This window comes from Pseudopipra pipra, chromosome 21 (assembly GCF_036250125.1).
Source record: "Pseudopipra pipra isolate bDixPip1 chromosome 21, bDixPip1.hap1, whole genome shotgun sequence".
NCBI lineage: Eukaryota > Metazoa > Chordata > Aves > Passeriformes > Pipridae > Pseudopipra > Pseudopipra pipra.
Window position 1 is genome coordinate 9,631,857 of NC_087569.1, and position 24,942 is coordinate 9,656,798.

The following is a 24,942-nucleotide window of genomic DNA, read 5'->3' on the forward strand; positions in this document are numbered from 1 at the left end:
GACACTGCAGTCCAGCTCTGGACCTGACCCACGCTGGTATTTCCTATTTATAATTTCCCAGCAGTGCATGGTGTGATGAATTGCCCCCTACGAGTTTAACTGCACGCTGTCCAAGAAATCCAGAAATGCTTCATGAAGGCTTGCAGGAAGAGGAGTATCAGCCTGGCTTCAGAGCATTTTCCTGCTCAAGAAGATGCTGCATATTGATTATTCTTTTCAGATGAAAATAACCCACTCAGCAGGATTTACTGGGCTGATAATCACCCTCAGCCAGTGCTGGAGAGTGAGAAGGTTTAATGCTCCTGCTCTGGGCCTGCCTTCCTGCCATAGGGAGGGTGAGCTGATGCTTTCAAGGATGATGTTTAAAGGTGCATCAGCTCTTCAGAATTATTGCATGTGCTCAGCTAGAAGTGGAAGCTTTAAAATAAATCAGAGTTTTCCTTTTGTTTCTGAAATACAGGAAAGAAATTCAGGCATACCTGTGTTGCTCCAGTCCCATCATGGCTCAGCTGTAAACACTACTTGCTTCAAATGTTTTTTTGTTCCTCCTATCCCAAGTTTTTCTGTCCCTTTTCCTTGTCCTTTTCCCTAATCCATTGGAACAATTGGAGTGTGACACAGCCCCTTCTGTGTTTACAGGGAGCAGTGCAAAAAGTAGAGGGCAAGAGTGGAGCAGGTAGTGAGGAAATGATCTTGTCTCTTGATCCAAACTGTTAGAGAAATTGAAGAATAATAAATTAAAGAAACTGTGAGGGTGGGGAGGCCCTGGGTTGCCCAGAGAAGCTGTGGCTGCCCCATCCCTGGAAGTGTCCAAGGCCAGGTTGGAGCAACCTGGGCTAGTGGAAGGAGTGGAACTGGATGGGCTTTAAGGTCCCTTCCAAGCCAAACCATTCTGGGATTTGTTGGAGGAAAATGTAACAGTCTTTAGTGCAGGGAAAAGAGGCATGAAAAGGGTGAGTGTCTGTACCTGGAACAATGGGAATATGCAGCAAATGTTGGGCAGTGCTGGTGCAGAACCCCTGGAGCAGCCTGGCCAGGGAGTGCTGGATGTTCAGCTGTCTGCAGTTGGCAGTTGCAGACAGTCCGTGGCCAAATGTGAGTTGTTGGAATCTGCAGAGATGTAATTCAGTGAAGTTTAATGGGCTGTGATATGAGGGGAGTTTAAATAATCAATGACTTGAAACCTCTGCCACTTTGCAGCCCCCTGTTTATTTCCCCTGGAGATTGGAATCTCCATATAATGAGTTTGTCTCCTGATAATGGGTTTGCTTTCATTTGAGTTGGTTGTGGAGGTTCTGTGGAAATGAGGCTGCTGATCCCGATGGTTTCACGGGCACAGCTTGGAAAGGATTCAACTAAATGGTTTAAACAGCCTCTGAAATTCTGTCAATGTGCTGGTTTTATGTATTCCTGGAGCTCCATGGGACATCCAGCAGGAGAGACTGAAGGGGGAGATCTGGGAATGTCACGGTCACATGTGTGCTCCAAAGTGGGTTTTAGTCAAAAAATGGACATGTTACTGCAGTGATTAATCATGGCATTAGTTATTCCCAAATCTCATTTTTCTGTGTTAGGTGCTTGTATTCCTGCACAGATAGAACAGCATGTTTATGATTTTATAGCAGCTGTTATTTGGCACGTAAGAGCTTTTGCCTGTGATAATAAATTGAAATTCATAAGAATAACCTACTCTGTTTTGATTGTAAGTAACCATTTTTCTTTGAGTCCCTTTAGCCTGAGTTTCAGAGGACACAGGTTTCCAAAGGCCACATTGAGTAGGTGTTTGAAGTGCAGAGAGAAGTTCATTTCCCTCCCAGTGCTGCACTTCAGAAGGAAAGGGAAAAACAGGCACAAAGCTCCAAAGAGCAAAATCATTTCAGTCCTTATTTTTCGAGGAGATTGGCCCAATTTTCCTTCCTCCAGCTGGATGGTTCCTGTTTACTGCTGCTGAGAGACAAACAGCTCCCCTTTTCTGCCCTTTCTTGCAGGGTGAGAAGGTGAACTACGAGAAGTTCAGGGTTTGGCTCCTGCACAACAAAGACGCCTTCACGTTCTCGCGGTGGCTGCTCTCGGGGGGCGTCTACGTGACCCTCACTGATGACAGTGACACCCCCACCTTCTACCAGACCCTGGCTGGAGTCACCCACTGTGAGTAAAGGGGGCTGCTTATTCCCATCTTCAACAACCTTTCACATTTCAGCTCCTGCTCTGCCACCCTTGGTCATTTATCCCCGCTCGGGGATAAATTCGATTTGTTCTGTGCTGGCCCGTGGCAAACATTGTTCTGTCCAAGGACAGTGTGGCTCTTATTTTTAAGAGTTATCAAGGCTGCCATTGCAACACTTCTAAGAGAACTTCTACTAGAGGTTTGCTACTGAGCAGGTTGAAAAAAAATAAAAATAAAGGTATCTTCTCTTTGATAATTAATTTTCTGAAGTGGTTTGCCAGTAATGCTGGTCTTATATTTAGTCTTTATAGTGGATCATTAAACTATTGAGACAGTTGAGAAAATAATGCTTGCTTCAGAAATAATTGTTACCTCCTCATTTGCTTGGGCATTAAAATCAGTGGCATTCCTGGCATGTGAGACAGGCAGGGAACTGAATTAACTACAGAGGAGCCTCCTCAGGATTTGCATTTAGGAATAATCTCCAAAGAACAAGTGCTTCCTTATGTCTCTATTACTGTAAAAGAAGGAACAGCTGGTTTTTAAATTAAATCTAAAACCAAAAGGCTGATAAATTAGAACTGATGCCCAGTTGTAAGCACCCACTGCAGTAAAGCATCCGAGGGATCCCTGGGATTCCTGGGAGAAGGGGGTTTGTTGTGGAGGTGGCAGGGATTTATCTGGTGCTGTTTTCTGTGCTCTCACAGGTTGGCTTTGTTGGGGTGAGTGTGGCATTTAATCTCTTTAATAGGTGGGTTACTTGAATAAAGTGACATCCAGGTTTTTCTCTTGGTTTTAAAAATGAGCATTAAAATTATTTTCGGACCGTCTGAAAGGAAAAGGCATCAGAAAGTCAGGTTTATAAACAGGCAATTTATTTGCATTACACAAGAGGCTGCAGGAGACCCTGAGGTTCCAGAAGAGCACTGAATATTCTGAGCTCTGAGAGATGAGGCTGAAAAACCCCAACCCTCTGAGTTTTGGGGAGTTCAGCCCTGGGCAAGATCTCGAGCTGGGTCAGTGTGAGATGGTCCCTGTCCCCAGCCTGGCCAGGTGTCCTTCAGCCTCAGTGTTCAAAGAAAGCTTTGCCCCAGGCCTCTGGATGGAGCTTCATTTGATTTGGGGGTTTTTATGCTTTGAAATTGAAACTTTCCCAATGGTTTTTGCTGTGCTTTTTTTTCCCCAGAAAGTTTATTTATTCTGAAATCGAGGTTTATAACTAGAAAAAAATTCACTTTAAATTTAAGAGCTACTGTTTTTAATAGATTTTGTTTCCTATTTAATGTTGTTTTCACCACTTCTGGGTTTGATATGCCTGTCACTGTTACATCTGCAGCCAGGCCCTGAACTGTGTTCTCACCTGGATGTGCAAAATACATCATTCAAGAAGGAGATGATCTATAGACTGAAGAGCATAATACTCTACTTTACCCAACCAGTCCTCTGTTGTTATGTCAAAAAAAAGTGTTTCTACTTTCAATCTCTAGACTAAGTGATTTTTTTTTTTTCAGTTTTAAACCAAGAATTAGAGCAATTAAGGCTGAAGTGATAATTAAAAGCACAGTTAAGGAGAGTGGATGAGAAGCTTATTAGGAAAAAACGAATGAGGGCAAAACCTGTTCTGATTCTTGGAGAAAAGGTGGTTCCCCCATCACATTTATTTCTCCTGTTGTAGTTACTTTTTATCCCTTTTCATCTTCTCATCTCAGATTGCTCAACCTTTGTCAGAACAGACTCCCAGTTACTTAATCAGCCTCTGCCTCAGCACATCCACCAGCCCTGAAATCACCTCCCTCTGCCTCTCTTATCTTGCAATTCCTCATTTTTTAGGGCTGGAAATTCAAGTCATATTTTCCTGTCCTTGCTTTTAATCTCTCTCTGATGGAGTTGCTCTGTAAGAATTTCATCCCCCCCCTGTGAATTGCAGGGTCTGACACTGTGAACTGAGTTACAGGGGGAAATATTGAGCTTTTCTTGTCCAAGAACCAGGTGGTGTGGTCACTCTCTGACGTGTTCTGCTGGAGAAGTTGGAGTTTTAAAGCCTTGGGAAACACGTTTGCAGAATTTTGGGTCCCTCTTGGGCGTTTCAACACAACTCATGTTCTCAGAGGAAAAAAAATAAACTATTTTCTATATATTTTGATATATTTTTATATATTTCTACAATTTCTGCATTTTTCTGTGCATTTTTCTGTGCATTTTTCTGTGCATTTTTCTGTGCATTTTTCTGTGCATTTTTCTGTGCATTTTTCTGTGCATTTTTCTGTGCATTTTTTCTGTGCATTTTTTCTGTGCATTTTTCTGTGCATTTTTCTGTGCATTTTTCTGTGCATTTTTCTGTGCATTTTTCTGTGCATTTTTCTGTGCATTTTTCTGTGCATTTTTCTGTGCATTTTTCTGTGCATTTTTCTGTGCATTTTTCTGTGCATTTTTCTGTGCATTTTTCTGTGCATTTTTATATTATTTTCTATATTTTTTCTATTATTTTTCTCTATATTTTCTCTATATTTTCTCTATATTTTCTCTATATTTTCTCTATATTTTCTCTATATTTTCTCTATATTTTCTCTATATTTTCTCTATATTTTCTCTATATTTTCTCTATATTTTCTCTATATTTTCTCTATATTTTCTCTATATTTTCTATATATTTTCTATATATTTTCTCTATATAACTATTTGCTATATATTGCAGCAGATGACTGAGAAATCACACTAATAATTGGTGGAGTTCCCTCTTTCTTTACTGAGAACTTATTGACTGAGTGAAGGTAGAACCCAGTGAAAAATCAAGTTTTCTGTGGGTAGGGTTAAAAAACTGACACAAAACATCTGAGAGTGTTTGACTCTTCAAGTGCCTGTGAGGTCTGGGGTGGAGCTTTCCAGTGCATCCCAAAAAACCCCCGGGGGGGTTGTTGTGCCCAGGTTTGGGAAGCTCACATGCCAGTTCTGTTTGGAGCCCCAGAGAAAATGAAATTTTCCCCAATTCCCTTGTGAGAGTGCAGGAATCTCATCCAGCAGATGCAAGAGTAAGGAAAATATAAGTGCTGGAGCACTTAGGAGTAATTTCAGCCTAATCAGGTCAATGTAAAGAGTGAGAAATTCAGCTCAGGAGTATTTTTATCCCAGCTGAGCGAGTAAAACAGCGAGAGCTGCTGTGACAGTTGCTGTGCTCTGAAGGAAGGCTGGGATTTAAGGCTGGGATTTAAGGCTGGGATTTAAGGCTGGGATTTAAGGCTTTTCCCTGGAGAGTCAGTGCCTGTTGAAAGAAACCAGTAAGTGAAATGATGTTTTTGGTAAACTGAGGCAAACACTGTCAGAGAACACAGGGAAAGAGGGAAAGCTTTTAAACTGACACTTGCTGGGGCAATCAGGAATTTCCTGGCCCTGGATCAGACCCTCTTCCAGGCCTTCCCTCGCTCTGTGCTTCCATCCAGCTCCTGGAATAACACGTCAGAGACGTGAAAAATTGCCCTGATCAAAACAGTGAAAGTTATTCCCATCGATTCAGTCACAGAGACCATTTTATTGCAAAGCATCAGTGGCTCCATTTAAATTTGCCTAATGAGCCCAGCTAGCAGGGAAACAACGGAATCCTAATTTTTCATCTGTAAATAACACTTATTTTGCTCTGCAGATGTATTGAATTATGTTTCTCAACACATAATTAGCAAGGAAATTTTAAAGTTGCAGGAATCTGCCCACACTTGCTGCTTTTAATCAAATTTTGTTCCATCTCACTGAAATCAGAAAGATGAATCTTTCCATTTGAAAGCTGACAAAATAACTCAAGTCTATCTTGGACATTTGCTCCTAAAAACCAGTCTCAGAGATATGAGTCTGTCTTGCACTTGAGTACTGACCAATTAGCAGCAGTTTGGATTTTCTCAGTTTCATGGTATGATCACGTACATTTAGATTGCTGTGTATAAATCTATATTTAACCCATCCCACTGAAGAGCACTGTGGTGTAAATCCCACGTTGCTGTCACACAGACTCAGGTGAGACCTCACTGATTTCCTTCCTTTACCTGGAAGTGTTTTTCCTGCTGCAATGTAGGTGCTGGTTGCCTTTTTTATGTGTCATTTTGGTGTGTCTCAGTGTCATGTAATGGGCTCAGATGCTCAGATTTCCAGTCCTTTTCCATGGGGGCAGTAGTCACATTTATCAGAGGGGTTCCTGCTTTCGAACTGACAGAATGTTTAATTTGTACTTCTTTGTTACCCAGTTCTTGTGTCACTGAGTTGTGATTAAATAACATCCCAATTCTCCTTTGAATTGAAGAGACTCTCCTCTGTTGTCAGAAAAATTCATCAAAGTGCTCCTGCTCTTCCTGCCAGCTCCTGCCTACTGAGGGGCAGTTAGGACAGTCTGTAATCAGGATAATAATTCTATTTTAGAGCAGACATTTATCACTAATTTAATGTAATGAATGAGAGGAGCCCTGGGTAACCAGACAGGGGGGTGGAAATGGAAGAGTCAGCTTTTGAAGCAAGATTGGAGCTGAATGCTGTGGAATTAGCCTTGTCTGTCAGAGCTGGGTTTGTCAACCTGTGGGCTTTGTGGGAAGCTGGAGATGGGAGAGTAAAAGCAAAGTGAACTGAGGTGATCCCTTCCCTTTGCTCCCTTGAAATGCCTGTCAGGATGTTAAATACGTGTTCTGGAGCTTTTCCACTTCAGCTTCTTGAAACACCATCTCTTAGTCATATCTACAAGGCAATTCTGAAGATTTTAGATTTATTAAAGGTGCTTTTAAGAGCATCTTTCCTTCTGTGCTGCTTTCTCCAAGTGTGTGAACACTTGTGCTGTGAGAGGAGCTGTGCTGCTCACCCCTCTCCTGTGCTGTTCCCATCTTAGGGCTCTGATAATCCCTGTTCTGCTGGAGAGAAACCTGGAGAGCCGTGTCTGACACAGCCAAGGATCTCTCCTGGCCAAGGCTGTAACATTCCCTTCTCCCTGGGTTTGTTTTTCAATTAGGAAAAGCAAAAAAGATGAAAGTGTGACATCAGCCCGGGCCAATAAGTAAAAGCCTCAGCAAGCATCACTTAAGCTGCATTTTGCCCCTTGTTATCCTCTTAGTTCCCAGGCTATTTTATGTCTTGCAAAGCAGCTCTGGGTGCCCAGGTCCCAGAGTGTTCTGTGGGTTGATTTTAAAGCCACAAACGAGTGGGTTTAGTCAGAAACAAGGGTTTGTGTCAGGCCTTCAGCTCTGCTCCTGCCTCGCCATGAGGAGCCGCCGGCGGGGACGGGGAGCCACCTGGAGATCCTGGGAAGCAGCAAAGCAGGCCCAGTCCCAGTGAAAATGTTGGGAATATGGTATGTTTCTGCTGCTGTGAGCCAGAGAGGATTGTACCAATAGGTGGGTAAAAATTACCAGAGATGCTTCGTGAGTTCTGGGCCTGGGAAGAATTGTGATAAATGGGGCCTGAAATGAAAACATGCTTCGAAATTTTTGTTCTAAGACAGGGGATTATTCATGGCTTGCTACCTATGGAATATTTAAGGAGGATGGATGATTCATGGCAATGACATTAAAATGAAGGATGGGGGGGTTTTTTTAGTATTTATCACTGTCATCCCACCTGACTCGATCTGGTCTTAAATTAACCCATTTTTAGTAGATTTACAGTTCTAGATGCATATTTTGGCTGAAAGTGTTTACTTGTTCTTCCTTTACAATATGAAGGCTGTGCTTTAGGTGTACTTGACATTATCACCCCTCTGATTATATTTGTCTAATTCTTAAGGATCTGAACCAAGAAATGCTGTTCATGATTTTACAGACTGTGATTTTTACAGATTTACAGACCTGAAAGGTTTTGGTTATTCCTAATGGACAAGTGATGACACAAAACAGCAGGTGGGAGTAAACTGGTAGTGTATGGTTAAATTACACAGGTGTGTAATATCTCCATGAGACCTCAAATGTATTTAATTAACAAAAATGAAAAAATTACTTGGCCCAGAAAGTCTGTTCTGATGGGTTTGGAGTACATTGTATATGTGATACATTTTTTTAAGTAATCTGAATGAAAGTCTAGTTCACACTTTTTTTGATGGGATTTGAACAGGCATGAGGGGGAAAAAAGGTTATATTTTGAAAAGATAAAATCCTTTATCTATGCAAAACCTCTTTAGAATATGGAGTTTGGTCGTGCACATCAACATGTTTGGGTATTAAGTGCAGTCTGCCTTTCTCATGCTTCATCGAGGTTCAGCAGCAAATGTATGTTCCCCAAATTGCCAGAGATTTCTTTCAGTTCCCATTTATGGAGGAATAGATGGTGCACTGCATATCCTGAGAGTGACTTACACGATTAGGTGCAAAAATTCACTCTGGAGAAATCAAATTATGCAACAGCTGCTTTCTCAGCTGCACTTCAACTTCACGTGGGCTGCAATCCAGTAAATCCTCTGGATTTTGTTACCTGAAACTATTGCAGTGGGCCACAGTTCCTCGGGACTATGAATGAAAAATACTCTTTTGTCACATTTTTACTTGTGTTCAACCTAATCTCTGTAAGGCTGATTAGTGCTAAGAATGGTATTTGCTGCTTTGCCAGTTTTACTTTCTAAAATGTTCCTCTTTTCCTCAAAAGTCAGTGCACTGGGGCTGCTGTAATACAAGTGTAACACTTATGCTAATACTTATCAGCTGTTCCTTTAAAGATGATTATGGGAAAATTCTTTACCTTTTAAATGTCCATGTCTTTTCAACCACTGCTTGAACTGAAATGCTTTCTGATAACCTTTCTTCTTGGAGATAAAAGAACAAAACAAGTTGCCCCTGTAGAAACCTCTGTAAAGTACAATTAAAAACCAGAATGCAGCTAGGTTCTGCTGTAGATATTTGACAATAAAACAGTCTTTCAGTTCTTAATTACTGAAGATAAATATTGGAGCTGCCAGGCAAAGCAGGTTTCTGCAGATTTACCCTTCACCGAGGGCAGGAGGAGCTTCCTTGAGGTTTTTGAGTATCCTGGGTGTTGCATCATTTCAGGAGCAAAGTGCAACTCCCACACTTGTTATTCCTCCTTGTTACAAGGTGGATTAAAAGGGAGCAAAGTGATTGAGGGAACAAGGGAACAGGAGCACACAAATGCTGCTGTTGTGTTTGCTGATGAGAGCAATGCATCTGTAAATGGCAGTGCAGTTGTTTGGGATGTCACCTCCTGTGAGCTCTCCTGTCCCTGCTGTGACCCCCTGACACCTGGAGAGGTGACAGGACTGAGGAAAAGTGGATTTGATTTGGTAGATTGTCTCCTGTGTTGATACACTGGCTGTTGTGGGGAAGCATGTTGTTAAATCATCAAGGCACAGTGATGGAGACATCCCCTGGGTGCTTTCTGTATTTCCTTGTAGTTCATGGAACATTCCAGTTCTCCATCACTTGACTGCTCTGCTCACGTCTGTGGCAGCCCTAAGGTATCAGGGCTGTGATGGTTTCAAAGAAATAGCTATTTCTCTTTCTTGATTTCTAGTAGAATAATGTTCCTTTATTTATTTAAATTATTGCTTCCTTATGTGTTGGGGACAGACTTGTGGTGATAATAAATCCAATACAGGGTAATGGATTTAAACTGAGAGATATCAGGGGGAAATTTTTTGTGGTGGGGTTGCCCAGAGAGGTGGTGGATGCCTCATCCATGGAAACATCCAAAACCAGCTGGAATGGGGCTCTGAAAACCTGATCCAGCAGAAGGTGTCCCTGCAGGGTGACCCTTAAAGGTCCCTTCCAACCCAAATGACTTTGTGATCACAACCAGGAGCCAGGAGATGGTGGAGCAGGGAATTGATCCAGCTGGGAAGGAGGGGGAGAGGAGAAAGGAAATCAGTTTTTCTTCTGGATCAGCTCTTAAGTCACTGTGTAAGTGCAGCAGCAGCTGGAAATGATGCCCTGGGGGTGCTGAGCCCACCCTGGGGGTGCTGAGCCCACCCTGGGGGTGCTGAGCCCTTCCTGAGGGTGCTGAGCCCATCCTGGGAGTGCTGAGCCCTCCCTGGGGGTGCTGTATTTCCTTGTATTTCATGGAACATTGCAGTTCTCCATGACTCAGCCCTCCCTGGGGGTGGGAGGCAGGGCTTGGGGTGGGTCACCTCAATGTGCCCCCAGAGCTGCACCCCAGGGTCTGGCTGTGACTGCACAGAGCACAAGGGACGTGTTTGCACTGATGTCACTTTTCTGGCTAAAAATACCTCCCAGGAAGATGCAAACCCCTTCCACTCCAACTCCTTACATTCGACTCAGATTTTCCCCAACTTTCTGCTGCTGAGGGTGAGGTGTTGTGTAGGTTTTGATGCACCAAATGGTGTGCTGGGTATTACAACTTATTGTGAATTACCTAAGTTACTACTCTAAGTAAACTCCTAATAACAGAAACAGGGTAAGAAAGAAATAAATTTCCAATTTGACACATAAGTTTTTAGGGGGGGGGAGCTCTTCTTTTCTTAAGCCTTACAGGATTATTATTGTTTCTCTAGACTAAACCAGGCCAAATAGCTCAAGTTAAACCTATTAGAAAGCTGGCGTGGATTTAAGGGCTCAGAACCATCTGGGAATGAGATCACACGTAGTGGTGCTTAATATAGACAGCTTTGTCATTACACATCTATTTGAGCACCAATTAATTTGCACTGACCTAAAGCAGTGTTGTGACACACTTGCATATGTAAAAAGGTTAAAAGTATTGTTGAGCAGAAACTTAATCTTGTTATATATGTATATATATTTATATATTTAATTTCAAGGATCAAGCATAAGACCAGCATTTGTGGATGAGGTTTGGAAAGAAAGCACAAGTCCTTCCTCTGGCTAATTTTATTTACTCTTGTTTAGCACCTTGTTTTGCTAATTGGTTTTGGGGTTTGGTTTTTCCCCCTCCCTCTTTAAATTGCCTTATGAGTTCCTCTGCATAAAGTGTCTGTGGGTTTGTGTAATCACTCCCTAATGTTGAGTGGGATTCTAAATGATTCTATAGTATAAATAATAATGTGAAACAAACTCTTTTATATTTGGGGAGAAATGCTGAATAGTGTTAAAATACTGCATTAAAATTTAGCCTTGTTACTGTATCAGAGGGCTAAAAATTTCAACAGGAATTGAGCCAAGTACCACATTATTTTTTTCCTAAAAGATCTGAGATTTTTCAAAAGTGCTACTTTACTCTCTTTTTTGAGGGTTTAAATACTGGATGCTTTGGGAAAATAAGATATTGCACTTATAAACTACCTGTTCAAGAAACAGGTGAAAATGAAGAGGCTGCAGGAACCTTTAGCAGCAGGAAAAGCTCCTTTCTGTATCTCTAAACACTTGTGATGGTGCTGCTGATGCTGAACTCCTTGTTGGGGAGTAGGTGAGAAGGTTCTGTGGATAAAGAAGATAAAATCTGATTTCTTTTTGTTGGTTGTGCAGTGGAAGAGTCCGACATCATCGACCTGGAGAAGCGCTACTGGCTGCTGAAGGCTCAGTCGAGAACGGGACGCTTTGACTTAGAAACATTTGCCCCCTTGGTTTCCCCTCCAATTCATCCATCTCTGAGTGAAGGTATGGAATGGGATCAGGACTGTGAGGAGGACACCCAAAATCCTGACAGATGTTACGGCTTCAAATTGGGCCTGTTCTAAAATGGCTTTTAGGCTTCGATGACACGATCGTTCCGCTGGGTCCTGACCCTTGGGAAGTGGGAAATGAGGCCTGAGAAATCCCTGTTTGTTGGGAAATCTGGAATGATGGGGGAAGTGATGTTTCATTCTTAGGAGTTGTCAGGAAATACAGCAAAAATTCTGTGTAAGTTGCCCTGTAGCTGCTTAAAATTTTTCACTGGGTTCCTTAAGATTCTGTCACGACAAACTGAGTGAGAGACCCTTCCCCAACAGTGCAAGTTAAGGAAGATTTAATTCAGGACACTCACTCAGGAGGTTTGTGTGTTGTTATTTCTATTAATAACCCAACTGGTCTGTCCAGTTGAAGCCACTCTGGTCAGAACTGGAGGCTGCAGTTGTGCAGTTGCCATTTGCTGCAGCACATCAGGACATTCAGGATCGTTCCACTTGCACCCAAGTGTTTTGTCTGCAGTCCAGGAGTGGCAATTTTTTTGTCACCAAATGCTTGGCTTTACTGACAAGCAAGTAGAAAATGGGAAATTCATCTGCAGTGGATGCAAACTGTTAAAAAAATCAGAGCTTATGTCCAATTCCATAGGGATTTATCCCCATATTTTTTTGTTCCTAAGTGTGTTTTATCTATTTAGTGATATAAATTTCCACAGCTGCTGTGGGGAAGCTTGAATGGTTTCTGGTCATTCTATGGCTTCTGTGGAGTCACTGCTGCTAAAAAAAAATAACATGGGATAAAAAAGGTTATAAGTGCTGAATGAATGGAATTGATAAGTCCTCTGAAGGCTGGTAACTAAAGCTCCTGAGGGCCAAATTTGCAGTGAAATTCAGTGATTTCCATAGGAATTTCTGCCAGGCACATTGGAAAAGTGAAGGCATTTGGCATCTGAGACTGTTTTGTCCCTTAGCCTTTGGGAAAAGGCCTGTCCTGACCATGCTGGTTCAGGTGTTCCCTGTAAATCAGAATTCCTGATTCCCTCCCCAGCCCTGGCTTGACCAGCGATCTGATTCACCTTGAAATGGTCTTAGTGCTGCTTAATTGTCTTTATTACACTTAATAAGAATAAATTACAAGTGTTTGTACTTCTCCTTGCCAATGTTACCCATTAACCCCTCCTGGAAATGCTGAGTGTGGGACTGTCAGGTGCTGTAACAGGAGATGCTTTTGTGGTTTGCAGGTTTGTTTAATGCTTTTGATGAAAACCGAGACAATCACATAGATTTTAAAGAAATTTCCTGTGGGCTCTCAGCATGTTGCAGGGGACCCTTGGCAGAAAGACAGAAGTGTAAGTATGCAAAATGTTAACTGTTAATTTTAGAGGAGTTTTTTCAGTTTGAGGTTTAGTTGTTTTCACATTTTGAGAGGTTTTTTTCCCGCTGAACAAATGTGTGTCTGGGAAAGGTTGACAGACTCTGGAAGTTAAACAAATTACAGGAATTTTAAATATCAATGTTTCCTTTTATAAAGGATGATTAAACCTAATTCTGTATATTTTATAACTTACCAGTAGTTTCACATAAATTATCAAACTGGGAAAAAACCGTATTTCCGAAGTTCTTTTGTAGTGCTCTGCATCATGATGCAGAAGTGTGTATCTCAACAGAGAAAGTGCAAACACTTACCTGCTCATTATATATAATATAAACCAAATGTCCTATTTGATTGTCTTGTGCTAAAACAGCATGTTGTGGCTTTTCACTGCCCAGTCCTCAGCTGGCTCCCTGCAAGGTTCTGGTGTTTTGAGACACTTTTTGTTCCCTCCTTTCCCAAAGCCATATTGCTGCAACTCAAAAGCCATCCCTCCCTGGAAGTTTCTGGATGCACATATGTTCCCTGCTCTGTCACAGCAGAAAACACAGCAGAGGATTGCAGGGATCTAGATTGCAGTTTATTAAACACAGCTGCTCCACTTCCTCCCCCCCCCACACAGATCCTGCCTCATCACCACTGCCAGCACTAAATCAGCTTCTTGTGACTCTGCAAGAGGTAGAAAAGGAGAGTTGTTGAGTGGCTCTAAGTCGTTCCCTCCCCTCCCAGTTTGTTTCAAGGTGTTTGACGTGGACAGGGACGGGGTGCTGTCCCGCACGGAGCTCAGGGACATGGTGGTGGCACTGCTGGAGGTGTGGAAGGACAACCGGACGGATAAAATACCCGTGAGTTGTGCTTGGCTTCTTAGTCCTGCCCCTTCTTCAAGCCATCCTTCCAAAGCTGGAAGGGGAACGTTGAACAGGCTGCCCTGACCTCCCTGACCTGAGGAAGGTGGATAAGTGGGTGTGCCTTGCCTTGCACAGCTCTGACCTGCCCAAAGCAGAACCAGTTCATTATTGTGTCTCTTCTTCCCCATAAAGAAACCTCAGCTATCAAAGCCCTCAGTTCTGAATTACATACTTATCATCAGCATCCCTTACAGTTACATTTTTATTCTGAATTCAGCTCCAGAGAGTGCTGGGAGACTCTAACTCTGGTTTCCTGTCCTTCTGTTTAAGGAGCTGGACATGGGTTTGGCTGAGATCGTAGAAGATATTTTGCATACCCATGATAACACAAAGGTAGGAATTTGCTGTTCTTTCCTTGTCACTTTTACACCCCTGTATCTTCAGTTTATTTGTAAGGAAGTAAAACCTTTCTTTAGAGCAGAGACGGGTCAATAAAAGAATCTCTTTTAAGAAATGTCACTTTTCCATTAAAATTTACCACGTTGTTCTGTGAGAGGTTTGAATTTTATAAGCCATTTTTATATATGAAACTCACCCAAAAATACATAACCAGATGAAATGAATTTGAAGCCTGCACTGTGTATCACTAACAGCAGTTTTAAATCTGATGCTTGCCTGGAGAAACTGTTCTTTTGGTTCATGTTAAAAATGATCTTATGAAAAAGAGAGCATAAGTTTAACTTCTATTTTATGCTGTGTAAAGACACATTATCCTCCTGTGCTGGAATGTACCTCTGTGAAACTATGGAGGGATCTGTCATGACACACAACAAAAAGTCTTTTTAGTTTATACTGTGCTTTAGAGTGAGCTGGGTGTAAATCTTTAATTATGTCCTTGCTTTTTGGGGAGAGGAGATTTGGAGTTATCACCCTTGAACAACAGAGTTGTTTCCATTATTTCATCCTCTGCTCCACTAATTGGGAAAAGTGTCTGGAAACTATAAATAATTTATGAAAACTGTAAAGAATGCCTAGAAATGCTTAATTACTTGTTTGAGTAGTTGTTTTGCTTGCTTGGGCTCCAACAAAGTGGTGGGCAGATATTTTATTGCAATTCTTTAATTGCCAAAGCAGTGGAATATGTGGCTTCTCTCTCTTTTCATCCTTTGAGGGTTTTATTGTTTACTTTTTTAAAAAAAAGATAATTTGTAAGCAAGTGTCCAGCAGTCTTGATTCCACAAAGAGTTAAAAAAAAATGACTTAAGTCTTCAGAATATCTTTCCTAGTTGCATCATCAATGGAGTGCTGGAAAGAGCTGATGGTGCAGTAATTACATAAATTATTTAACCTCTTTTTGTGTGTTAGCTTTGACCTGGGTGAACTCTGGAGAAAATGGCCTGTAAGAGCAGGCAGAGTAACTGCCACTGCTGGAAAATTGGCTATGAATTATATTACCATATAAAAACTCAGATTGATCCCAGCCCTGGATGGTTGGAAAGCAGGAGTGACGCTGGGCAGTGTTTCACTGCTCTGACTGGGCAGGGGGTTCACAATTTATGGCACTTGTGTTGTTAGGGGAGATCATGAACACTGGATGATCCAAACTGGTTTTTCCCAACCCCCAGAGGGAGATGATGGGGGTCTGAATGGATGCAGGGGGTGACAGTGAAATCTGAGTGATGGAGCACAGGTTACAGCTCATCCTCTCCTCTCAAAGCTTTTGGGTTCTCTGGGTTGGGTTTTTTATGCTAAAACTGGATTTTTCTTCTTTTAGTGGATCAAACTTTACTGTCAAAGTGGTGGGTGCTAGTTTTTATCAAACTTGTACAATAAAAGTGTTGTCTGGTGTGAGACATTTAATGAGCATTTTACTAGAACTCAATGGTTTGATGGTTTTTCCTTCCCCTTCCCTCCTCCTCCCTCTCAGCTCGGACACCTCACTCTGGAGGACTACCAGATCTGGAGTGTGAAGAGTTCACTTGCCAATGAGTTTTTAAATCTGCTTTTTCAGGTATGTTTACTGGAAATTTCAGCTTGACAGTGCTGGAAATGAACTCCTGAGCTCCTTGCATGGCCATGAAGTGCAGGCTCAGCCCTTGTGTCAGCGCTGCCGCGCGAGCCCGGGCACGAGGGGCTGTGGCTTTGCAGCTCAGCTGCCCTCACAGAGGATTCTCAGCTTGGTTATTGTTCCTTTTAGTGGGTGGAGATGCCTAAAGCACAGGTTGTTAAAGTGAACCTGGTGTAGTGTTTAGAAAATGGAATTCCAGCTGTATCAGCAGGTGTATTTTCCATCAGACAAAGGCTGACTTCTCAGAGGGGTTTGGTGGCCAATCTTCACCAAGGAAGTGACTCAGGGAAGGAGAAAAATCTCTCCCTCCTTCCCTTTAGATTTTGCAACCAGTTTCCCTTTCCCTTTGCATTTCCAGTTTCCCTTTGCATTTCCAGTTTCCCTTTGCATTTCCAGTTTCCCTTTCCATTTTCTGCTCAGGCCCTCTGAGGTGCCTCTCACTGCTTCCTTAATGAGGAGCCCTTGGAAGCTGTGATATCATATCACTGCTCTGTTGCAGCAGCTGAGGATTAAGTATGTGCTGAATTTGGTTTTAATTGAGCTTGAATTGGATTTCTCTAAATCCTTAAAAGCCATATTTTAGCTCTGGCTCACTTTATGCAGGGGAAAAAAAAAAACCCAAAGAGTATTTTCATGCACTGCAGTTTGTTCCTTGCCTGTTTTCTGTAGAGGTTGATACTTGGAGTTTCAATAATGATAATAATAATAATCCTAATTTAGGATTCACCTAAATTCACCTCCAGCCCTGTTTGAGAGTCTCAGTTCTTCCAGGGAAGGCCAAGGAGAACCAGTGGGCTTCATTCCCATCTTCCCAGTGAATCTTAAACAGTAACAGGGTCAGATTGTAGCAGAAAAATACTTAATCAGAGAGAAACTGTGTGGTTTGGGCTTTTTTTAAAATAAAGTCATGGCAAAAAGCTACCTGAATAGCACATGCTGATTCTCCTGCTTGTGACCCAGGACTACTTTATAAATTGCATTTTGAATGACACTTTTCCAAGAACTTTAGGGCAGCTAAACTGAGTGAGAGTATTCTGAGGCCACAGCTGGAAAGAATAACACCAGAAAGTTCTTCAGATTCTTTTTATCTCTGATTGCATCAGGTTTTGCTTACATTGCAGCCTTCTCAAGCAGGGCTGCCTTTATTTTTGACCTGTCTAGCCTGAAATATCCCATCATAACTTAGTATTGATGAACTAACAAATATCTCTGCAATATTGAACCTGTAATAAATCTGTCCTGGTGCTGATTGCACATCCCCAGTGTCACACACTGCTCACTGGGAGCCTCATTTACAATATATATATTTTTTTTTAATTCCTGGCACAGTTTTGCTGTATTTTGACTTCAGCTTTTCATTTTAATTTTTATTTTTTTGACAGCTGTGTCAGTGAGGCACAGGGAGGGCAGGGCCTGCCATTGATTTGTCTGGGCCTTTGAGCTGTGTCTCATCCACAGACAAAAACCAAATATTCTGAGTGCAGCATCTTGGAAAGCTTGTCAACAAATTGCTTTGTTTGCAGAGGGGTTGGTTTCTCTGATGAATCCCCTATTAGCTCGGTGTTGGATGAATTTAGAAGGGAACACCAGGACCAGCTGTGTTGTGGGTGCTGGAAAATCTGTTGCTTTTCCCCTCAGCTAATGACCTTTCCTTCATTCCGAATGTGAAATGGTCTCTCTCACTGCAATATAAATTTAAATAAGATATTTTATGGAGAAATCTCCAGATGAGATGCAAATCAATGGCCTCAAAAGAGATATAAGGCTGTAAATCCTGGTATGAGGAGCAAAACTTGGGACTGTCCTCTCCTGGGAATAAAACCCCACCCAGGAGATGGTGCTTTTTCTCCTGTGTTTGGTTCAGAACCAAAAAGTCTTAGATATAACCACTTCTCCCTGTTTTTCCCCTCTCCATTTTGTTTTAGCCTTTAGTTTATCCTCTTCCAACACCTTCTGCTCTCCCAGTTCCTCATTCCCTCTCTCCAGTACATCCAAGCATCTTAATTTGTGTGTCTGATCCGTGTCAGTCCTGGGATCTTGCACAGCTTCAGACCTGAAAAGAATGAAAACTGTATAAAGAAACTAAATAATACAATATATGATAAGCTGTATAAGCTCTGATAAATATAATAGCAATAAACTATATAAATAAACTACATAAATAAACTAAATAATGACAGCTGTTCACCTCTTGGGGCATTTGACATTCTTGGTGTCTTTGTCTTAACAGCAGGAACAGGTTGTGACTCTCATAACTCAAAACACTTCTTTATTTATTTCAATTTTAGTTCATCTTGCTGCATAATTTAAAAAAAAAATGCTGTAAAGTCCCATTGGAGCTGGTTTTTGCTTTTGTTTGCTGTGTGGTTCTTGACCAGGACCCCTTTCCTTTTGCAGGTGTGTCACATAGTGCTGGGGCTCAGACCTGCCACCCCGGAGGAGGAGGGACAGATTATCAGGTGTGTGTTTCCCTCAGCACCTCCAGCGTTTCAGAAGCAGCTTTTCTGATTGTCCAAAGCCCTGGGAGTGCCCTGTTTCAGCTCACAATTCATGTTCTCTGTGTGCAGAGGCTGGTTAGAGAGAGAGAGCAGGTATGGCCTCCAGCCAGGGCACAACTGGTTTCTCATTGCCATGCCCTGGTGGCACCAGTGGAAAGAATATGTCAAATATGTAAGTATAATTATAATAATCCACACTGAATGAGTGATATCTTCTGTTTGTGAACGTGTTGATGGAAATATATTGTGGAGCAAACAGCTGCTTACCAATAATGCTTGAAATGATGCATCTCCTGTCTCTTGGTGGCAAATAATTGTTTCCCTCATTCCTGCCTCTTAAAAGTAGTACTTCCCTCAAGTCTTCTGATCCATTTGGTGATAATTTGGATTTGATAAAAAATTTGCTTTAGTTGGGACAAACACACACACTGGGCATTTTCTGGGCAAATCAGGAGGGAATTGCTATAATTTGATTTAGAGAGAATGTGAAAAGTAGCCCCAGTACCTGATGGTGATCAAAGGAATCCTACTAAAACCTGACAGTCACTGGTGCTCTTTAATACCCTCCAAAATGTTCAAGTTAAAGCATCACTGTGAATTTTACAGAAGAAAGAGCATTTACTAGAATTAAATTTAATAAAATGTAACTGAGGTGGAGATAAATATCATGTGCAGGTTAAACAAGTGAAATAAACTTCTCAAAGGAGTTTTATATCATCATAAGTAATCCTATGAGTATTTGATTTGTTTTATATAAACAAATAACTGAAAGGACTCAGAAAACTGCAGTGTGTGTGTTAACTAACCATGTAATGACAATTATTCTTTGTGCACAATGAATTGGACAAACGATGCCTTAAATGCCTGAAATAGCAGGTAATTTGATCCTTGTCCTGGTGTAAGTGCTCAGATGTGCCAAGGATTTCATCCCTAATCCTTTGCCTGGTGGCACAAGGCCATTAACTCAGAATTGCTGTGAAAATGCTGCAGGTTTGGGGAAGGAATGTGTTTTTTGTTCTTGTGCTTGCTGTTCTCATTTAACCATGTGAAATTCAGCAGGGACAGATCTTCAAATATTTATAGTCTGTAATTAGAGCTGTCTGAAATGGTTGGATTTTTGTGTATCTAGATAGAGAAAATTCTGGCATTTCTCAATTCTCACACTGTGCAGAAGGGTTTGTTCCATCCATTGAACAATTTTGCCTGCTCATTTCTGCAGAGTTTTCACTGGTAGGTGTGGCAAGGATTTTGAGTAAAGCTTGTGTGATGTGCCAAGTGAATTTTGGTGGTTGTTCTCGCTGCCATGTCTTTGATAATGGCTTATAATTCACTTTTCTGCCCATTTTAGGATGCAAAGCCTGTTGTGATAGAGCCTTCATCTGTCCTGAGTGGAGGTAAGAATTCCCTCGTAGCTGCTCCAGCCAATCCCTCAGAACAGGGAGAAGACAAAGTGGGAGGTCTTAATTACTGCAGTGCAACAGAAGAAAAGTTTTCAGATAATATTTCTACTGCCTCAGAAGCCTCAGAGTCCAGCAGCAGCAGTAAGCACCTTATTTCCTTGGAGCTTTAATGTACAACAGCTCTTGAAAAAAACCTCCACCCTGCATGGAACCCCTCCAGCTAAAAACATAACTCACTTTGGATTTTAGGACTTGGAGGATCATTAGGATCTTTTAGTCTTTTTTAAACAGCAGTTCAGCTGCTTTGAGTAGTTTCCAGAATTATTTTCAAGGTGGTTTTTTTGTCTTATCATTTGTTTTCTCTCTGGATTGTCCTCACTTTAAGTTGTTTAAGCTGGTGCCTGGTTGGTTCTGTACTCTGCCATGCAATGAGATGGCCTCACATACCAAAAAGAGGAAAAAAACCAGCAAAAACCATCAGGAAAAAGACAGTTGTAGTTTTACAGGGTGTGTGATTTATATTTGAATGAGTTTGTGCAGATCCTGAAGCCATCTCTGGGAAAGAGGAGATTTTAGTGATGGGTTTCAATGAGGTCTTGTGGGAATTGGAGATAATTTTTTTTTCTTGTAAGACAGCTGAATGTTGCATCTGGTACTTTAAAATCATAAATTCAATTTAAGTTAGATCAGTTGCTCTGATAAATTTGGGGGATGGGGTTTGGGGAAAATAAAGGAAGGGCAGGAAGAGAAGACAAGTTTTAGCTTAAATGTTCTTTTTCTATTTTTTTTTAATTGACATTTAGATTTAGTGTTCTGCATGACCAAAGCAGGTTCTGTCAGAATAAAATCATTTGCCTTTTCAAGGAAAAGTAAATAAGGCATTATTGCATATATATTCAGTTTTATATGTGAGACATTCAGGAGTTTGATATTCAGGCATCCAGACAACAAGCAAATGCTCCACACATTTGCTCACACAAACCTCCTGTTTCAAGCCTGTAAGTGATATTTGGAGCTCATCTATCCACTCCTTTACCTTTTGTAATAATAGATAGATATTAGATAATAATAGATAATACATTTATCCCTCTATGGTGGGCAGAGTTGCATGTTTAACTGCAGTGTAAGGAACAGCCAACTTGAACAACCTTTTTTTTAAAAAAAAAAAAAGAGAGTGTAACTCATTCCTTTATATCCTGGGGAATCCTGAACTGAAATTCTCCTTTTCCCTGTGTTCTGCTGCAGACACCCTTTACCCTGGGAGCCCAGGCTCTGAGGTGTGCTTTGCCAGGCAGCACAACACTTCAGACAACAACAACCAGTGTTTCCTTGGAAGCAACGGGAATGCTCTGCTCCAGCTTAACCCTCAGAAACCAGGAGCCATTGACAACCAGCCCCTGGTGACACAGGAACCAGTGAAGGTGAGTGTGAAGAGAGGAAAACTCAGCTTTGTGTGTGTTGAGCTTTGTCAGCTGGTGTCTTAATTCCAAATTAACCCTACTTTGTCACAGAACAAAATTTGACTTTCTTACTCTTATTTTAAGAGGGGGAAAAAAATTGTGTTCTACTTCTAAGGCTACTTTGTGTTTTGTGAGAAAAGAAACATTCAAGATGTCCTTACACTGGGAAAGGTATTTATGGAAACACAGCTTGCAGCATTAAATGTAAAATACTTTGATAATGAAGCGCTTTGTTATTTTCCATCTGAGGATGAGTTTATTGCTGTTCATAACAGAAAACCATTAACTAAATAGTAAAACTCACAGGTTTTGCAATGTTGATGCAAGTAAAAGGTGAAACACAGCCCAGCACCATCAGTGATGAGCAGGGATTGGACTTCTCCATCCAAAGTTGTTGGAGGAGGTGACACAAGAGAGAAACACATTATGAGTTTTATTCTGGACAGGCTTTTAGAGAAATAGTAAATAAGGAAACTTGCATGTTGGTAGTTACATTTAAATACCATCTTTCAGCATGAAAAGCAGTTGCTAATTGCTACTTAGAAGGTTTTTTTAATAATTAAAGAGTGTTCTGTGTTCATGAACTAAAATCATTGTGGCTGTAAACTGATTTTTCCATTTGAGATGTGACAAAACCCCTCTTTTTTCTTTTTTGCAAGGCTGCCTCCCTAACAATGGAGGGGGGGAGGTTAAAGAGATCTCCACAGCTGGTGGAAGGAAAGGACTATGTGATGGTACCAGAACCAGTCTGGAGAGCACTTTACCACTGGTATGGAGCAAATCTGTCCTTGCCCAGGCCGGTAAGTTGGGATTTCAGACACTTCACTTGCCATAACCACTGAGATAACACAAACCACCTCATTTATCCAACCCCCTGCCAGGGGTACCTGCTCCAGTCACCTCCCACCCATCCTAAATGGAGAGTCTGGAAGAGCAAGGTGGGAAAAATCAGTCTCCAAAATGGACTTGGATAGAAAACTGTGGATATTTAGGAGGAGGTTTGCAGCACAATCCCCAGGAGGTGCTGCAGCAGGGCAGGGGGTGCTGCTCAACTGGTGGTGATTGCTAAAGCAGCCAGAAGTAAACCTGAGATCAGTTTGAAAGGCTTGGCATCAAAACACTCATCTTGAGGAGCTGAGGGAAATTTTCAGCTGGTCTGCAAATCCTGTGAAATGAAAACTGGGACACCTGCAGCTCTGCAAACCCTCCTCTTCTCCCTGACAATTCCATGAAGTGGGGGAAGGCAACAATTGCTCCTTCAGATTGGGTGTCATAGAAACACAATGAGCAAAAACTTGGTGGAGAGCTAAAAAGCAGATGGCAGGAGGGGAGCCCGGGGAAGGGGAGGGGCAGAGCCTGTGCTCTGGCACAAGAGATGCTCAGAGCACTTCAGAGCTGCAGTTTGTTCACCTACAAATGGTGTAAACTTAGATTTTTTTGGAGTGCCTTCATTCCAGACACTGGTTGGTTTGTTCTGTGTCAGGCAGTGTCTTGTAGGAGCTACACTTAAAAAGCCACCGAAGGGGTTTTTTGTTGGTGGCAGCAGAGATGAGGTGGTTGGTGTCACAAACATCCAGTGTCACAGATGGGAGGGAATCAGCTGGCTGATTGTTGACAATCCTCTCTCTCTCTTGGCTCCAGTACTGACAATTATTTTACAGTGAAAAAATCACTGGCTTGTGTTACCTCCTCCCACACGTTCTCCATGGAAACAAACACCTTTCATGATCCAGAAAAGGCCACAGCACTTTATACACAAACTAACGTGCTTTCTTCTCAGCAAATGTCATCACTGTTGTCTCTGTTGTAGCTGGAGTTTAGTGCTGTGGCACTTCAGTGGGTTACATTGCTTCTCACAGATGAAGTGGGTTTTTTTCTGCTTCACACGGTCACAAAACCAGTGAACATTCCTTCCATTTGTGCATGTCTGTGTTTGGGTACATCTAGGGAGCAAAACCTTGGTAGAAATGGTGACTGAAAAGCTGCAAAAAACCTGTCTTGGGGTGATTCCAGCTCTTTCTGTCAACATATCAGAATGTAACAAAAGCAAGTTTTAGTCTGTTCTCACAACACGAAGGTTTTAATTCAATCCCGTAGTTCAAAAAAGTGCAAAACAAATGTCTTATGCAGCACATGTCAGTTTGTTCAACAGCTGTGAAACTTTCTTATTGAAGTACACACTGAGTGGAATTAATGAGCTTCATTGTAGAGTCACAGATATTTCAGGAATTATAAAAATGTTCTTTCTGTGGTGTGGTGCAGACAGCTATGCTCCACTAACTAAGGGGTTTGCTCTTGACAACCTGCAGCTAATAAGCTCCAAAAAAGTGCTTAGCAATCAGTAAACTGTCATTCCTGGGGATATTTGCCCACATAAGGAGTTCAGAAGATTTCTCACCTCCCAGTAGAACAGTTTATTTTTCCTAACTGCTGCTTCCCGTTCCCCTTGGGATTCCCAACCTGCTTGGAACACGGGGTGTCTCTGTGCTGGCTTAAAGGTAAACCAGCAGGGGAAATAAACCCAACTCAAAAGAGAGATTATAAATCAGAATAACAATTTAATAAAATAATACAATAAGTACGATTATACAGACAAACAGTTGGTTTTAACCCACCAAACCCAAATGTATAACCCAGCACCCTGGGGCATGAACAGAGTGGTGTTCCTTGGGCCCCCTGAGTCCAAAGGAAAAGGAGAGGGAAAAACCTGTTGGTGAGAGTGTTTGCAGTCAAGTTGAGAGTGGTCTTTCCAGTCTGGTTGAGAGTGGTGGTCTCAGTCTTCCTCTGGATCCCACGAGTGGTTAAAAAAGTCCCAAGACCCCAAGATTATCTATCCTCCAGTCCAGGCAGGAATGCCCAGTGCCTCCCTCAGGGGTTCCACAATGGGTGTGACCCAGTTTATACCCTGAGGAGTCAGGGCTGGTCTGGGCAGAGGGTGTAAATGGTCTATTGATAACAGTTTCTGGGCAATGGCATGGAAGGCTCTGGAATACCCAGTTTTGGGTTACACCCATGCAGTGATGAACTGGTCCCAGCTGTTGTAACCAGGACACTCTCCCATGTGTTTTGGACGTGTTTAGGTGATCAAGAACAGCAAGACCAACGTGGCAGAGCTGGAGCTGTTCCCGCGGTACCTGCTGTTCCTGCGGCAGCAGCCGGCCACGCGCACCCAGCAGTCCAACATCTGGGTCAATATGGGTATGATGAGCCTCAGAATGTTCCCTCAGCACTTACCCAGAGGTAACTTAAGAATGCAGCAAGAATGTGCAGTTTCTGAGCCAGCCCCGGGCTGTAGGAGCTTCCTGGCACTGTGCTTGTGCTCCAGCTAATCACCTCTCGGCACGGTGAGGAGCCAAAGGCTTCCTCCTGCCCTCTCCTGAAGGAACAGGCACGGGCAGCGTTGGCAGGGAAGTTGATTTGCATGGTTTACTGTAAGTTGAGAGGGAGAAATGAGCACTGCAGGAACTGAGCTGATAAAGGGCAGAGCTGGTCGTTCTTGTTTGGATTTTTGTAGCCGTGGAATAGGTGCCTCTGCACCAGGCTGGGTGTGTGCATCTCACAGTACAGTGGCACAATAAA

At 42.1% G+C, this 24,942-nt stretch overlaps 1 protein-coding gene across 6 annotated transcripts in view; it reads left to right on the top strand.

Annotated features, from left to right (window-relative positions):
* The window catches only part of USP32 (ubiquitin specific peptidase 32), a 67,688-nt gene that overhangs the window by 27,677 nt on the left and 15,069 nt on the right, over positions 1-24,942 (top strand). For 3 of the 6 annotated variants that reach the window (XM_064678052.1, XM_064678055.1, XM_064678053.1), the window contains exons 5-16: positions 1,989-2,148; positions 11,578-11,709; positions 12,959-13,066; positions 13,819-13,934; positions 14,268-14,330; positions 15,865-15,948; positions 18,403-18,464; positions 18,573-18,675; positions 19,852-20,044; positions 21,149-21,324; positions 22,023-22,163; positions 24,444-24,603. In XM_064678052.1, the coding sequence (XP_064534122.1) occupies positions 1,989-2,148; positions 11,578-11,709; positions 12,959-13,066; positions 13,819-13,934; positions 14,268-14,330; positions 15,865-15,948; positions 18,403-18,464; positions 18,573-18,675; positions 19,852-20,044; positions 21,149-21,324; positions 22,023-22,163; positions 24,444-24,603 (1,498 nt within the window). The remainder of the gene's footprint in view (positions 1-1,988; positions 2,149-11,577; positions 11,710-12,958; positions 13,067-13,818; positions 13,935-14,267; positions 14,331-15,864; positions 15,949-18,402; positions 18,465-18,572; positions 18,676-19,851; positions 20,045-21,148; positions 21,325-22,022; positions 22,164-24,443; positions 24,604-24,942) is intronic. The other 3 variants (XM_064678056.1, XM_064678054.1, XM_064678058.1) reach the window with 3 other exon arrangements.